Here is a 17757-nt window from a genome sequence, read left to right as displayed (position 1 = left end):
ATAATGATTCTGATCGTGGAAAATTGCATTTGGGGAAAAGAATGAAGAACACACAATGCATCTTTAAAAGAAGATATAAACAACATTAAAAAAAAAAACATGAAATCTGAATAAAAACAGTGAGATGCCTTTCTACGCAGACGGGCAAGGTTACAGAGGGTTAACTAGGTTTGGAAAAATGGGTATTCTCACCCCCTACTGTGTAAGGCGGAAACTTCCAGCCACTTGGGAGAGCAGCTGGTCAGCATCTATTAAGAATTTCAGCGTGCACATCCCAGAAGCCCGGGATTCCACACGTACACACTTACTCTAGAGAAGCATCCTCACCTAAGAACAAAGAGGCGTGCTGCACAATGATGTTCACTGTAGCACCGTGTGGAGTTTCGAGAACAGTTAAGGGCTGGTTCATCTGCCACAGGGATCGATCACAAACCACGCCGCTTCTCCAGCTTAAAACCAGATGTTCTGCTCCGTCCCACCAGGAGCAGCAAGCCCTGCCCCAGCTCCCAACGCCACCCCCCACCCCCCCACCCCCCCACCCCCAGGCCCGGTCTGGCACCAGTGGTGCGGGCTCCCAGCTAAAAGGCTGCTCCACTAGGTGCTGGTCTGCCTGGAACCTTCTTCCCGACTCCCCCTCCCCATGCACCAAGCGTTTTAACTCCATCCTCAACTTCCACCCATCTCTCCTCAGGGAGGCTTTCCAGGACCCCCCAGTCCTGTTATGGGACTTACTTTCCTCTTCTTTTCTAATTTATTTACGTCCTGCCACCAAAATGTAAACACTGTAAGAATGAGGCCCTTATCTTTCACGTGCAGTTTCGCCCAGCGCTCAAGCCTGGGCAAAGTGGAAGCTCTCAATAAATGATGCTTTAATTTTTTTTTTTTTAACGTTTATTTATTTTTGAGACAGAGAGAGACAGAGCATGAACGGGGGAGGGGCAGAGAGAGAGGGAGACACAGAATCCGAAGCAGGTTCCAGGCTCTGAGCTGTCAGCACAGAGCCCGACGCGGGGCTCGAACTCACGAACCGCGAGATCAGGACCCAAGCCGGAGTCGGACGCTTAACCAACTGAGCCACCCAGGCGCCCCATCAATAAATGATGTTTTAAAGGAATGTATTCTATGCTATCCTACGAATTTCTACGAGGCAATTAAAGAACAAGACCTATTCATATGTACTGTCAAGGAAGAAGGTCTAAGGCTAATAGTTGAGTTTTTTAAAAAGCTAAGTGCATTAAAATCTAAAAAGAACGATGTTTTAAAGTATACACATTAAGGGGCGCCTGGGTGGCTCAGTCAGTTAGGCATCCGACTTTGGCTCGGCTCATGATCTCATGGATTTGTGAGTTCGAGCCCCGCACTGGGCTCTGTGCTGACAGCTCAGAGCCTGGGGCCTGCTTCGGATTCTGTGTCTCCCTCTCTCTCTGTGCCACCCCCACTTGCACTCTCTTTATCAAAAATAAACATTTTTTTAAGTTAAAAAAATAAACATTTTTTATGTTAAAAAAATAAAATTAAGTAAAATAAAACACACGCATTATGAAAATAAATGTCTTCCTTGAGGATATTTATGGCAAGCTCCTACCTCTCCAGAAGCAGCAGCTTACACTACGGCTCTAGTCACCACGACGTAAGCGTGTGTGTGTGTGCGTGTGTGTGTAAGTGAAAAGCAACACGTACAAGGGCAGACACGATGCTGACAACACTGCCCACCCCCGAGGAGGGTCAGCGACTGAAGGACACAGGTCATGGGAGACTGATTCATTGTGACATCCGCGATTTGTAGGACACAAATGTATCTGGTCAGTACTTACGTGATAAAAAAGAATTACATACTAATGTATCTTAAAGAAAAAAAGGTTTAGGACTTTGATAAATGCAGATTTTTAAGAGTACAGATTAACAGTACTCCAAACATTTCCCCCACAGCAGGGCAATTCATTGTAAGCTCTCTCTCATGGCTGTAAACAGAGGAATCTAGGTGCTTACTATTTGCCAAGGAACATTATAAACTATTACTGTGGCAACACTGACCATAAAACAAATCAAATTTACCTCGTTAGGAAAAAGAAAGCCTGTATCCAGGCTCCACTTGGTGCGCTGCAAACCTATGCAACCCTCACAACAACCCTGAATGACTGAAATGACGCCGCCCACTTTATAAACCAGGAAACCGACCTTGGAGAAAGTGCTCCGCCCGAGACTGCGAGGCCAAGAAGCAACACAACTGGAATGAAAGCCCAGATCGGACCCAAAAATCAGCTGCGTTTCTACTGGGCGATCGGCGATCTGCGATCTGCCGCCACAGAGTAAGCGTACTGTCTGAACCGTGAATTTAAGAGACTGGATTCAGGGGGTGCCTGGGTGGCTCTGTGGGTTAAGCGTCCGACTTCGGCTCAGGTCATGATCTGACGGTTTGTGGGTTCGAGCCCCGCGTCGGGCTCTGTGCTGACTGCTCAGAGCCTGGAGCCTGTTTCAATTGTGTCTCCCTCTCTGCCCCTCCCCCCCTCACACTCCGTCTCTGTCCCTCTCAAAAATAAACATTAAAAAAAATTAAAAAAGAGATTGGATTCAGGGGACAGATGGAGGAATACAGAAGGTTATATAAAAAAGGCACAGAATGCAGGGGAAGAGAGACAGATGATTGGGCCAGTCAGCCTGCCTCCAACCGACGGAGCCATTCAAGACACAGAGATGGACATTCTTTCAGTGAAAATTCTGAGGAAAAAACATTTCTAGAACAACATTTCTATAGCCTTCTGATATTTAATCATTAGTTTGAGAAAGCTCTTTTTAAAATTCCATCTAATGCTTTTCTCTTACAGTCTGAATACAGTTATGCTGACCTGGCCATTAATAGAAATAGCGGATAAGTAAGCCCCTGTGTACTTACACACCAACCCCTGATAGAAAGATGGTTAAATTGTCGTAAGTTATCTGTAGTTCCCTCTGAAGTTCTGTATGTCGTCACTTTTTTAGCTTATACTGAAAATTAAAGAAGTTCAAAAAAACCAAGATGGATTTAATACCAGTAGGAAAATCTACTGAACATCAAAAGCTCTTAAACTGGAATCGTATAAATATGTTGCAAAGGGCTGAAGTTCCAGGACTCCACCAGTAAAGCTTAGAACAAGAGATGGTTCCAGTTGTTTGCCTCTGATTTCTTCCACTCATAAGTCTACAAGACTTTTATTTCATTTAATAAAAATGGTGACATTATTTGTTTTTTAAAAAAATATCTTGGGGCACCCGGGTGGCTCAGTCGGTTAAGCGTCCGACTTCGGCTCAGGTCATGATGTTACAGTTCGTGAGTTCGAGCCCCACGTGGGGCTCTGTGCTGACAGCTCAGAGCCTGGAGCCTGCTTCAGATTCTGTGTGTGTCCTCTCTCTGCCCCTCCCCTGCTTGTGCTCTGTCTCGCTCTCTCAAAAATAAATAAACATTAAAAAAATTTTTTTTGTAATTTGTTAATAACGATAAAATAGCTATGCAATCAGCTGCCATTCTTAGTTCTAAGCTGACGTTAACTTTTTTTTTTAATTTTTTTTTTTTTTTCAACGTTTATTTATTTTTGGGACAGAGAGAGACAGAGCATGAACGGGGGAGAGACAGAGAGAGAGGGAGACACAGAATCGGAAACAGGCTCCAGGCTCTGAGCCATCAGCCCAGAGCCTGACGCGGGGCTCGAACTCACGGACGGTGAGATCGTGACCTGGCTGAAGTCGGACGCTTAACCGACTGCGCCACCCAGGCGCCCCAAGCTGACGTTAACTTTTAACATTATGATTATAAATAATTTCCATGGGTGAAAAATCCAGAGTATGTAAACTCCAAAGCCAATTCTGACAGGTATTTCTGTGAAACATCTATTTAAAAAACAAAAACAAAAACAGAGGCACCTGGGTGGCTGAGTTGGTTAAGCATCTGGCTCTTGGTTTCAGGTCATCATCTCACGGCTTGTGAGTTTGAGCCCCAGGCTGTCAGTGCAGAGCCTCCTTGGCATTCTCTCTCTCCCTCTCTGCCCCTCCCCTGCATGCTCTCTCTTTCAAAAATAAATAAACACTAAAAAACAAAATAAAAACACACAAAAAAACCCCACTTCAGAGGGTATTATGTTTTATTGTATGAATGTCAAATGTTTTATAGTATTTATCTACTAAATTTTACATGTTCCATTAAATAAACACTAAAGTACGCTGGGATTCATAACAGAAGTAACACAAAGAACAGATGCTTGACATATAACCAGTAGGAAAGTTATTCCCGATTTATCACCCAGTCCCTTTGATTAGAAATGCTTCTAGTGTTATGGACAAACTTGATCTTCTTTGAAATGTGCCGTCCACCGCTTTTCTGTTTCAGTCACAGTAGCTATAAATAGTTGTTTAAGGATCTCCTTATCTAAATTCCTGCCTGCACACAGAACAAAACAGGGTGTGATTATATCATGCTTATTAAAAGGGCAGTTTGCCTATCAATTCCAAATCATGAAATGCTTGATAATCTTCAGAAATTTACAAAAACAAAGTAATTAGTGATCCCTTCAACTTTCTATTTCTAGTTAAGTCCCTTAGACGAAACTGGCATTTCAATTAATTATTTTCTAAACCTGTTTGAAGAAAAGAGTAAAATGTCTACCAAGTTCTTATGAATGTTATCACATCATGAAGACAAATACATTAATCACAGGGACTCAGACTGGTTAATCTTGCTACAGTTTGGCATATTACATCACTTTCAAATATATATTTGACTGTGCTTTAGAAATTTACCAATTTCACTTACCAATAAGAACCAATCGATTTGTTCTCTCTGTGTCATCTTTCCAGCTCAGCGGGGTCTCCTCCAGGTCATAGAGCTCATGGACACTTTGGACAATCACCTGTTTTAGTTTGTCTTTGATCGACACCAGCCCCTGCTCAGAGAGTGATCAATCAGCCTCAGTTCAAATTCACAGCAGACAGTGTTATCGGATTATTGCTGTTCCATTTTAAATACAAACCCATAAAGATTCTGTGAAAATTACTTAAATCTAGTTATTTGTGCCTTATGGAAATAGTTTCTTACAGCCTCTGATTTTTAAATTTAAATCTCAAGCATTTGTGTACAATGTTTTTAAAAAAAAAAATAGTCCCTTTTTGTAATAAAATTAATACACGTCTTAGGATATCTGAAAAGTTGAAACAACCAAATGATAAAACATGCATCGAATTCTAGTGGTTTTTCTACTTTTAAGGATTTTACCTTGTTTCACAGTCTCAGTGGGACAATTTGAGGAGTTAAAGGATTTGTGTGACAATTTTTCACTAGGTTGCAATAAATGGAGCAGATAATAATGAAATAAAGGAAAAGAAAAATACATCTATCTGGATACAATTCATTTTATACTGACTTGCAGAAGTGAAACAAATTATCTGATAAACTGGCTCCCTGAGGATGAAACAATTTCTCTGAAATGATGCTTGTTACACTTATTTGTTATTAACTTAATATACATATTGCAAAACAGTAAGAGACAAACCACTCAAGGTCATCCCCACCACAAAACTTTGGCGTGGTTTTGGTGTACTGGTGTATTTTAGGTGTATGTTCTTCCTGTTTTCCTTTGTCCAGTTTTGTTTTCTCCTTTTTACACCGGATTTTAATATGTAATAGCTCCTGGGAAAGAATTATCTAAACATCAGTCTTAGGTTACTTGTAGAAGGACTCTGACCTTCCAGCTGTTACCAGAGTGAACATGTTAAGCTCATTGGTAGAGCCCTGGTCCTCTGCAGCAGGGCGGAGAAGGAAGTCTATGAAGGGAGACTCACAGGGTTGTTGTGACAAGAGGAAGGACAAGGGAAGAACCACAGAGGACGAAGGGCTGCAGAAAAACCGTCACACACTCAGGGACAAAAGCCACGCCAGGATGGTGCGGGATGAGCCACTGAGGTCTGTGGTGCGGTCCTGGCTGCAGCATCAGCATAAAGGCCTGAAGGGCTGCTTCTGTAGTAACCGCTCCCCATTCAGTAGCAGGGACAGAAGCGGTCGCAGACTGAGACACAATCTGCCCGTTAGGATCCTGGACGGAAGTGGTGCTACTGTCATCGGAGCAGTAGCTCCAGGATCAGACTTAGCTCCTCTGGGTGGGAAGGACTTGGGAACAGACTGAGATTCACCCATGGCTCTGAAGCCAGTCCTAGGCAGAGTCAGCACAGGGAGTGAGCACATCTAAACCTGAATGGCTTTTTAAAAAATGTTTAATGTTTCTTTCTTTTTGAGAGACAGAGACAGAGAGAGACAGAGAGACAGAGAGAGACAGAGCATGAGCAGGGAGGGGCAGAGAGAGAGGGAGACACAGAATCCAAAGCAGTCCCAGGCTCGGAGCTGTCAGCGTGGAGCCCGACGCAGGGCTTGAACCCATGAACTGCGAGATCGTGGCCTGAGCTGAAGCCAAACTTCAGCTGAACTTAACCGACTGAGCCACCCAGGTGTCTCCTGAATGGTTTCTTGATAGCGTCAGCCTTCGTCATTCTAGTGACCCCAGGAGGTCAGCTGCTAACAGGAAAATCTAGTTACTAACAGTAGTAGTAAGTAATCATAAGAAAACCTTCTGGAAACGCGGGAGTAGACTGCTGAGTGGTTAAGCACACCACATAGAACACTGCCCCCTGGAAAAAACACCTTCCATGACATAAATCCCCAAACGCTAAGTAACGTGGATGGGTTTCAAACGCAGAGCAAGCTTTCTCCAGGTCTTCTGGAACTCTGTTTACAGTATGACCACTGTTCAGCGTCTGCTACAAGTACGAAGTAACACGGGTTCAGCCGCGGCAAGATTTCTAATGTTACTTCTGTCAATGAAGCGCTCTTGGCAATTAAACACAAGAAGACAGTCAGCGTTCCCGAAGGGACCAAGCTGTGTGCCAAGGAAAGGAGAGGTCCAGCGAGTCAAGGTTATCGGCCACATCACTGCTCAGAGCAGGGGAGATGTTTCTGAGCGCACAGGCTGTGTGAGCTGAAACGCTAGTGCCAGCTATGCGCATAAATCACGCTTTATGCAGGGATTGCCAAAGCTTCTTTTCAGCAATGGAAACACTTTTCAGCAATGAAAACAGACCAAAGTCATTTGTACTAAAACCAGCGCTTCTTCTAAAACCAAATACGGTGTTAAGTGACAGCCAAGAAAGGAAGGGGCCTTTGTCCAAAAGGATGAAAGTGAAAACCACACCGTACCTTTAGCCGTATGACCTCCATGCAGTCACCATCCTTGTTCCTCACATTCTTCTCCCACAGAAGATTCTGGATCAAGTGACATATTTTAATAAGACCAACCATTCCTCCCGGCAACAGCCATGTAACCCAAACAGGTGGTAAGTCATTATCAGTTACATACTGCACTCACCTGAATAAATACATTCAGACTTTCTTCCTTTGCATTTCCCGGTACTTCAAATGTCACTGTAAGAACGCTCTATAAGTCAAGAGAGACCATCAATAATGATTTTTTTAAAGTAATGTCATATATTTTTAAAAATCAGAAGTTTTAAGATGCAAAGTATATTTACATTTTAAGACATTAAATACATTAACCTTTAAGACAGAAACACGTTCATGAACATTTATGTTGCCTAACAACTACATTAGGTGTATCTGTTTCACTGTCTTGCTGAGTTCTGATAGGAGCAATCCCATTTTCTGTATTCTGTAGAGTTCATCCGTGGCTTAGTACTTAAACAGAAACTTTCAGAAGAGGATACTCATTGTTTAATGCATTCTCTCCAGGATTCTCAGCATGAAGAGGGAAGGTAATATATATACAGTGTATCGACTATGTTCTAAGCCAGGTACTTTGCCTGGGTCACTTCATTTCATGTTTCATTTACTTGTGACAACAGGCCTGTGGAATAAAGAGAATTATTGACATTTTATAAATTGGAGGAAAGGAGGCTCAGAAAAAATAAACTACTTAGATCCATGAGTAAAACTCAAAAGCAAAAGTGTACTTTCGAAAGTTCTCTGGGAACACCACAAAGGAAAAATTCAGTTTAGCTCTGACCAAGCATATGCCAAAGGGAGAGGAGTATCTGGCCATGAGAATGACAGTATGATGTCACCTTTGGTTGTAGAAGGTTGACATCATTTAGAATGTTGACTTTGAGATTTATTTTTCTCCCTGCTCTTGATAAATCTCACTGTGCACTCTAAGGAACCTGAATCTCAAGATTTCCTGGTCACATAATCAAAGTCCAAAGCTCCACTGGCTACTGTGACCCCAAATTTCAACTTCATGATGAAAATACATGAGGGCCAAGCATAACATGATGGAAACACAAATCCCACCTTGCATAATCAGGATAATACACTCAAGCCAAGCTTTAAAACAGGAAGAGAAAACACACTAAAGCACAGCTTTGTATAATTTCCTACAACTGCAACAGTAATTTTATTCACCAACAGAAAATCACATAGGCTTACAGTAGGAAATGTGAAAAGACCAATTGTTTTTTATACAAACAGAGAAGAGCTAAAGGTAAAGGTAAGTACTAAAGACCAATCTAAGGACAAAATATACTGACGTTTACTCTCCACTGTTGCTAGTAACAGGAAAAACAGAAAGCACTTACTTGCTAAATATGAGACAGGAAAGCCAACTAAAATTGACGTAGAATGTCAGATTTTTAGGGGCGCCTGGGTGGCTCAGTCAGTTAAGCATCCAACTCTTGATTTTGGCTCAGGTCACAATCTCACCGTTTGTGAGATTAAGCCCCGTGTCAAAGCCCCTCGTCAGGCTCTGTGCTGACAGTGGGGAGCCTGCTGGGATGCTCTCTCTCCCTCTTTCTCTGTCTGTCCTCTGCTCATTCTCTCTCTCTCTCTCTCAAAATAAATAACATTAAAATTTTTTGAAAAAAAGATTAAAAAAAGCAATCACTACCAATAATACCAAAAAATGCGTATCAGAACTTACAGCACATCATATAGCATATCAAATATGTAGCAAAAGGATGTAAATGAAACATAATTTGTCATTTTCAAAGGAAAGTAGCAAGTGAACCTTCAAAACTGCTTAAAATGTATTTTATTCAAGTTGGAGAACTTGGCTTTTCATATTGAAAAGGTCTCAACATAGAACTCAATAATGCTTTTTTATTCTTAAAGAGCTTCTACTGAGAATGGTTGTTGCTTTTGGCAGGTTAGAAATATGAAAATATTTCTAAGGGGTTCAATTAACTCCAATATGAGATAAAAAGGGTTTTAAAAATTAAGACAATGCAGATACAGATTTTAGAACTAGATGTTTTCCTGTACCAATAAATCCTCCTCGCAGTGGGCAGACAGTAAAGGAGATGAGATCTGTAAATTCCCAGGGCAGAAGTTGAGGGTCACAACTTGTTATCCCTCCTTTAATTGGCTCTACTAAATAAACTATGCACAGGCTGCCATTTGGGATTTCTTACCTTCCCACCCTCCAATCCCGGGTCCTCCTTACAGGGAGCAAACAAAGGGCCCAGGGAGATAGAGAGCTGCATTAAAGAGGATTCAGGGATTAAACTTTAGTAACATACCTACTATGTCCTAGGTATTACCTACTTCAGACTTCTTCCCAGTTCTAGAGTCGAATCTAAAATTAACTCTCCTTTTCCCAGACACAGAAAGAAGCAGAAAACTGAAGCAATAGGTTCCTCTAGTCAATCCAGGCCTGTTTCCCATGACTTCTGTCTTACCGCCCCAGCATCAGTCAGTAAGCCTATTCAGACAGGTCTAGTATGAGTCTGTCCTTGATTTATCCCATCTCCACGCCCCCTGCGACCAGCGCAGTGCAGGCCCTCGTCACAGGGGATCTCCCTGCTTGGTCTCCTGATTGCAACTCCAATCCAGCTTCCCTGCCCCTGCCCCACAGCACAGAGCGGTTCCCCGTGCCCGGGCCATCACAGCCCAACACCTTAGCTCAGGATTCCAGCAGGAAGCGGCCACCAGGACGTGTGCGCCAGAGTCCCCCTCTCCTAGAGCATGCTCGCCTGCCCACTTTTAGACATCCGGGTTGCTCTTTCCCTTACTTCTTCCAGGCAAACAAAAATCTACTTCTTGATGTCTTACTCGGAATAGGAGGTACATCTTTGCAAGGAGTGTTCCTAACTGAAAAGGGGCACAAGGGAACTCTCTTGACGATGGTGGGAATTTGCTGTATTTGTATCTACGAGGGAATTACAGAGATATGTGTTCGTATGCGCCCATGGACCAACGCATAGGCACAAATATACGTAAAGACACATTGACTTGTACACTAAAAACTTGTATGCTTTACTATATGTTAAAAGAAAAAAAACTATCCTTCACAAAGCCTCAGATCCGCCAAACCACATGAGACAGACCATCATTACCCTGAATCCCACTGCCCTTTGTCTGCAATATTATATTCTGCCCTGTTTATAGATCTAAAGCAGGAGAGTGCATCAGAAAAAAACAAACAGCCATGCTCTATTTACTGGTGAAATGACATACAGTCTGGGATTTGCTTTAATACACTCTAGCAAGGGCAATGGGTACTCACAGTTTCACTATACTATCCAACTTGACTGTATGTTTGAAATTTTCTGTTTAAAAAATACTCCAGCAAAAGAAGTGCTGGGAAGACAGAGGGCATAAAATCAGCAAATGCTGACAGCCACTGCAACCGGGTCACGTGTACAAAGGGTTCCTTTTGCTGTTCTACTTTTGTAGATCTTTGTAAAATTTCCACAATAAAATGTTAAAAATACACAGACGCATTAATGTGCACATACTTAAGCCCCAGTCCTGGAGACCGGAGGTGTGGGGACTACGGAGTATTCAATATTAAACGGGGATTCTGACGTTCCCCATTTAAGAATCATGGCTTTCCGCTCTTGTAACAAATATTCCCCAAGCAACCACTGCACACATGCCCCGTGCTAAACAACGAGGAATCCATGTTTGAGGAATGCACAGACTACTACCAAGAAAGAGCATTTCAACCCACAACCATAAGGCATCACACACGCCACGCCGGGTCTGCGTGAGACATCGCAGGTACAGATTCTGGCCATGATGAGGGTTCTCGAAAGCGACTATATCCTTCATTTTTCCCTCCTGAGGACTCCTCGTATGGTCTCCCTCCCCCAGAAAGTCCGTAAGAATATGCCTCCAGTTCATCTTGGTGACTGCTACTGCGTCTTCTAAAAAATTCTACCACCAGAGCTGTATTTCTCTCACTCACGCCAAAGACAAGCGTGGATGAGTATGTTGTGACGTTTCTGAGCGAAGGGTGCCACAAACACGGTAGGACAGGCCCCCATAAATACGAGCCAAAGGGAGGACGAAGCTGCTACTGTGCAGGCCCCGTCACCATGAGTCATGCTGCAAAAAATGCGGGACAGTTTCGAGACAGGTGGGAAGAGGTGCACTGCTCCCCCCCTTGCTCTCACAGTCTGAGATGGAACAAAGCAGTTACCCTAGAGCTGCACCACCTACGACCTGCTTAAAAGGAAGGTGGGGACAGTGAAAACAGGTGACGTGTCTTCCAGGGTCTTCAACACTGGCCTCAGGAACGAGGTGTTTAGAGTGCCCAAAGGAAGGACACCTTAAGCACTTCAAATTTACAGTGCTACCTGCAGGCGAAACTCAAAGTCAGTGTTTATTTAAAGAAGCCACACATGCTTTTACCAGACTTGTCCTTGATCTGTTAGTTCAACAGAGTTAAGAAGAGGCTGCACAGGGAGCCCCCGGGGAAGCCGTTAAGCACCGATTCCCACCCTTCTGGTGGGAAATATGCTCAGCGACCTGAGAGCGGAGAGGCCAGAAAGCACCTTGTCCCCAGGTTCGAAACAAGTGCTTTGAGGACTTCCTGTGATACATTAAGCTAGATGAGATTACCTCAAAAGCACCCAAATTCTGAAAATTATCAACACAGTTCAAAAATGCGGTTTTTTTAGCAAGAGGAAAATACTACAAATATAATATACATATATATAGTAAGACAGTATAATATAGTACATAACAGTAATAGTATGTAATATAGTATATAGTAATAATATAAATGTAGTAATACTTACAGTATAAGATACAGTATATAGTCATCATATAAGTATAGTCCTAACGGAACTAATTTAGTTTAAAAAATGCTTTAAAAAATTTTTTTAAGACTTTTTTACCTGATCTAGGTGAGGCTGTGTTGTTGGCACATGTTGAAGTTTTTTCTGCAAACTAAAAACAACTGATTATAAATTCAAAGATCAATATACTTCCGATTTAACTTTACGTGTTACTTAGAGATACCGAGCTAAGGAGAGTTTCCACAACTCAATCTATAACATAGTTCCAATTTTAGATGCTGTTTACATGTTCTTACAGAGAGAAGCTAACAGACCGTTTACAGATTTTTCCTAAGAACGTACACACATTCAACAAACACACAAAGAGACTCTTAAATACAGAGAACAAACTGTCAGAGGGGGTGGGGGATGGGTGAAACAGATAAAGGGGATTAAGAGATCTAAGCTTCTAGCTGTAAAATAAGTAAGTCAAGAAGATGAAAAGTAGAGCCCAGGGAATATAGTCCATAATACTGTAGTAACACTGTATAGGACACATGGTGACCACACTTATGGTGAACACCGGGTAATACACAGAACGGCCGACTCAATGGCGGTACCCGTGAAACAAACATTACATTGGATGTTATGCTTCAATAAAAGCAAACGTACAACACGTTCACATCCATACCTATACACACAATACTGAAAAAAACCTAATCTCTGGTGACACTATTTTGTGTGGTTGAATACATCTGTGGATATATTTCTTTTTAATACCAACAGATCTACCACAGGCCTAGAAAAATACACAGAAGCATTTTACTAATGCTCCAAATTTCATCCACTCGCCCCATGCTCCCTAATGTGAAAATAATGCTGCTGTCTACCTCAAGACAGGTAGAAGGGTCTATTATTTCCTTTACCGGTGTTTTCCCTTGAACATATCTACTTATTATAAATTAAGTAGTATCCGGAAATATAAGCCTGCTATATAGTCTGTTACCTGTGACTGAGAAAAACCAGAAAGTCAGAATCTTACAAATGCATTGTTCTGATATGAAAAAGAGCGAGAAGATCAGTGTGGCATAACAAATGATAACCATAACAGCAGCAGCAGGCATTTAGACACTGATGGGGGTAGGCTGGGAGGAGGAAAAGGACTTAAAACCTTGCAGATGTTTTGCTTCGCAGAACAGTGAGGGGTAAATTAGTAACAGCAAGTTTAGAAAAGAGGAAAGGACTGTAGGAACGGCTGGAGGGAAATGAGCCTCACTGGAGGGGGTCTCAGCAGAGAAAGTGTCAAATTAAATCCTTCCCAGCTGGTTGGATTCTCCATTTTAGCAACTGAGCACAGGAGAAGTTATGCAAAGGCCTGATCCGCGCAGAGAGGGCGTCACGTGAAACAGCCACTCCTTTAAGTGTCACTAATGCATTATCACTGTTCTTAAGCAAGTGTGGAAGGAGATTACCTTTGAAAATGTTTGGAAAATCACATGCTCTTTCTCTATGTTCAATATTTAGTGCTGTTAAAAATAACTGCCAACGACTTGCACAGGAAGGAAAAAGTTCTCCTCGACCCTTTTGGGAGCCTGGCTGGTGTGGAAATCAGGTTGCCAAACACAGATTAACAGGCGAAAAGGGTGCAAATTTATTTATTGTAAGTTTTACGTGACACAGGAGCCTTCACAAAGAAATGAAGAACCAAGGAAATGCTTGTGCCTGACTGTTTTTATGCTAGGTTTGATGAAGAGTGAAAGGTCATAAAAAGATAGGACAGGACACGGTCTGAACCCAGTGGAGTAAACGGGGGAAACTCAGAGGTCTGTTCCTGCACACTGCTCCGAATGTGCCTTGGTCTTCAGAAAGAAGGCTCCTTTCCTCTGGGCACAGGGAGGGTACTTCTCACGTGAGACTTAGGACTCAACTACTTCAGAAGAAATGGGAGAAAATATTTCCAAATCACGCATCTAATGAGGGGTTAATACCTGGAATACATTTAAAAAAACCTCCCAGCTCAGCCACAACAACAACAACAACAACAAAACCACCTGATGAAAAAATGGACCAAGTACTTGAATAGACATTGCTCCAAAAATGATCTACAAATGGCCAATGAGCACACGAAAAGACGCCCAGTATCTCCAACCACTAGAGAAATGCAAATCAAAACCACAACAAGTTATCAGCTCACACCCATTAGGACCGCTACTACCTAAAACAACAGAAAACAGCAAGTGTGGACGAGGGTGTGGACAGACCGAACACGTGTGTGCTGCTGGTGGGAAGTGAAAACGGTGCAGCTGCTCTGGCAAACAGTAAGGTTTTCCTCAAAAAATTAAAAATATAAGCACCGTATGACCCAGAAATCCCACTTCTGGGTACGTATCCAAGAGAACTGAAAACAGGAATCTCGAAGAGACATGTGCACACCCACATTCACAGGAGCACTTCTCCCAACAGCCAAGGGGAGAGAGCCGGCTGAACGGCCATCCACGGATGAACGGGTGAACAAAATGTGGTCCATACGTCTACTGGGGCATTTAGCATTAAAAAGGAAAGAAACCCTGTCACACGCTGCAACACGGACGAACGTTGAGGACTAAGTGAAATAAGCCAGTTACAGGAAGACGAACGCCATATGATTCCACTGCTTTCAGGTATCTAAAGTAGTCAAATTCTTAAAAACACATCACTGAACGGTGGCGGCCAGGGGCTGTGGGGAGGGGAAAATGGAGAGCTGTCAATCCATAGTTGCAGAGTTTCAGTTTTGCACAACAATGTGAATATACTGAACACTAGTGAATTGTACACTTAAACATAATTAAGATGATTAAAAAAAAAAAAAGATGCCGATGTCCAGGGAAGAAAGATATGTTCCTCTCCCTTAATAAAGATTCCTCCTAGGGAAATGAACAGGAAAGTGATCCATCACTTCAGGAGAAAGGAAGAACCTGAGGGAATACCCCAAGCTAAATTTTTTTATGTATTTCATGCATTTTCTCATAGAAATAAAGTATTACATACAGTAGTTGGTATACAAATATTAGTGATTGATCTCTAAAGTTAACTACCATTTACCCTATAATTTCTACAGGAAAATGCATTACGATTTCCAAACATCCAATTGACAAAACTTTCAAGAACATCATTATTAGGAATGATCCCGTATGCCAAAGGAATAACAAGAAGCTTCAATCAAGTGTGCAACTGTATAAATCATCCCTGCGTCACAAATGAGTAGAATAAAACGAATTACAATAAAATGAACAAAATACAGAAAACATACCTTATTCCAGAAAGACTGTCAAAGGCATGAAGATCTAACACATTAGAGAGATCAACTCTAAAAGGAAGAAATCCAGTATAAACAGTGTGAAATTCTGTGAAATGTATTCAATTAATCAGGAAAAAAAAATCTCTAAGACTCTTGCCAAAAATGTAGACATAAAGTTTAGTCAATACATCATACTATTTTGGGAAACATGTAAAAATGACAAGCAAGGAACAAAAAGCCCGTTGTAAAAAATTTTAACAGAATTTATTCATTAAATTCAAAAAACAGTGAACAGTATAAAATCAAGGCAGAAAATTACTTGATTATTGCTTCAGTGAGCTATAGTTTCCTGTTGGTGGTTTATGTTTGTGGGTTTGACCTCTAATTGTCTTTTCCATCCTGGAAATTTATGAGCCTTTCAAATACATTTTTGCAACCCCCCCCCCCCCCCCCCCACAAAATCAGTTGTCGAACTGGAGCTCTTCAAAACAGCAGTTTATTACTCAAAAATGCAATGACAGAAGTGGTAACACTGCAGTACCTTACCTTTGGAATTTCTGGATTTCTTTTACTTCACTCCCCCCTCTTCCATGATATAACAGGTAATATTTTAAGAACAGGAGGAGTCAAACCTAACGTAGAAGTATTCACTCTATGCCCTGAATCTACACCCAAAGAATGTGGTTTGAGATTTCATTTCCTTCAGAACGGGGTTGCCTAGAGACAGAAACTTCCGGTTTGGTGCTCTATCTGAACAAACATTATTAACGGGAATTATTCAGAGGTTATAATTAAGTCCCATTAGGAAAGCAGTGATTCACATCAGAAGAGAGTATCGTATCACAAACAGCAGCATGCGTCTTGGTTTAAATACATAAAAGTCAGTTTACAAAGACTAGTGAATGAGTTCCAATTTTTACATGAGCCTATAAAACAGCAGAGGACAGTCATTTCTCTATAATCAAAGCTACAATGAAGGAATGTTTAAGGAAAATGACAACAGTATAAATTTCAAAGTGAGACTCTAGGAATTGGCCAACCACTCATTAAGTTCTCTCGAGGAGAATGAACCTTGGTCAAACTCAAGATTTTTTAAAAAGGTGCAAACATGTAAGCCCAACCAGCTCCTGTAACGTAGGAGTGACCAGCCTTGCCTGGTTCTCACACCGTCTGCTATAGAGCCATACTTGGGGCAACAGTACTGTTGGATTATGACCACTTACCCTGGCACAGAGCAAACTCCCATCTTACTGACAGAATAATACTCCAAAGTTATATGTTAATAGACTATGACAACATTTCAAATTCTGGACACTCTAGATGAAAAGAATCAGGAAAATCATCAAGGAAAAAAGTAAATGTTCCACGAAGAAATTTCTGAATACGGACTTAATGAAGAGATCAAAGCCTTAACATTAAACATCTTTCCATTTTCACCATGACCGCTGAGCAACTATTTATATTGACAGGGGATAAATGAGTGAAGCTCTCCCCCAAATCTGTCCTCTTTATCAGGAAACAGCTTAAAGTTTGAAAGTACACCTGCCAATCCTAAGACTATCCGAATCCAGGCGCGCTGTGTGAGTACCAAAAATCAGTCTTCACGCACCAGTTTCTAAAATAAACTAGTTTCACTCTGACAGTGTTCTTGAGAAACCATGTCACACATTTACAAAGAATCCTGCTTGATACCCAGAATCCTTTGATATTTCCAAATACACAGGATCAACGCTAGACCTGTACATCTACAGAGAATAGCATCCCCACTGAGGCTGCCTCCACTGAGCCGCTGCCCTCATTCCCGCAGCAGAGCTGGGGGTGCCCAGGTGTGTGCCTCTCTTTTCTGTAGATGTGGGGGGGCTACTCGAATAAGGCTGGGGGAGCTCTGCTCTCCTGCCTCGATCAGCACTCCCTCCTTGGCAGGGGCCGTTGGGGAAATAGGGGGCACGGCAGCAGTGCTGGAAGGGAGGGGGGCAAAAAAAAAAATCTATAGAGAATAAAAAACAGTACCAGTCTCTCACTTTATCTCACCAGATTCTCAATGGAGAGTAAAACAGGAAATGTCTAAGATTCCAGACTGGAGTTACCAGGGACCTGCCCCAAATGTAGTACCACCATGAAAAACAAATTCCTTCACTCATCCAATTAGAAAACTAATTTCCATGGCATGAAATATATTTAATTTCCTCCTTTAGAGATAAAAACATCAGCTATTTCCCAAACAGCAGTATAAAAAAAAAAATAGCAAGACGATTGTCATCAGTTTTAATGTGGTGGGAGGGGAGCTGAGCTACGACCCCAGGGTTAGTGTTTATGGTCATCTTTTTGAAGTTCAAGGAGTCTCCTGAACAGGTGCCACCAGCCAATTCCAGATCTATGAACTGTCAAACCCATCCCATAGCTGAGTCCTGACCTCAAACTCACTATGAACCTCAACTAATCACCTTTTACCA

General features: G+C 42.0%; 1 protein-coding gene across 1 annotated transcript in view; it reads right to left on the bottom strand.

Moving 5' to 3' along the window:
• Positions 1-4097: 4097 nt before the first annotated feature.
• Positions 4098-17757, bottom strand: part of ZNG1A (Zn regulated GTPase metalloprotein activator 1A) — a 51132-nt gene continuing 37472 nt past the window's right edge. The window contains exons 10-15 of the mRNA XM_019463656.2: positions 15317-15373; positions 12148-12199; positions 7383-7451; positions 7214-7279; positions 4784-4913; positions 4098-4411 (exon numbers count right to left, since the gene is read on the bottom strand). Coding sequence (XP_019319201.2) covers positions 4305-4411; positions 4784-4913; positions 7214-7279; positions 7383-7451; positions 12148-12199; positions 15317-15373 — 481 coding nt within the window. The 3' untranslated portion in view covers positions 4098-4304. The remainder of the gene's footprint in view (positions 4412-4783; positions 4914-7213; positions 7280-7382; positions 7452-12147; positions 12200-15316; positions 15374-17757) is intronic.

The sequence above is a fragment of the Panthera pardus genome, unplaced genomic scaffold (genome assembly GCF_024362965.1).
Source record: "Panthera pardus isolate Hobbes unplaced genomic scaffold, ASM2436296v1 HiC_scaffold_20, whole genome shotgun sequence".
NCBI classification, from domain to species: domain Eukaryota; kingdom Metazoa; phylum Chordata; class Mammalia; order Carnivora; family Felidae; genus Panthera; species Panthera pardus.
This window is presented reverse-complemented; position numbering and strand designations above follow the sequence as displayed.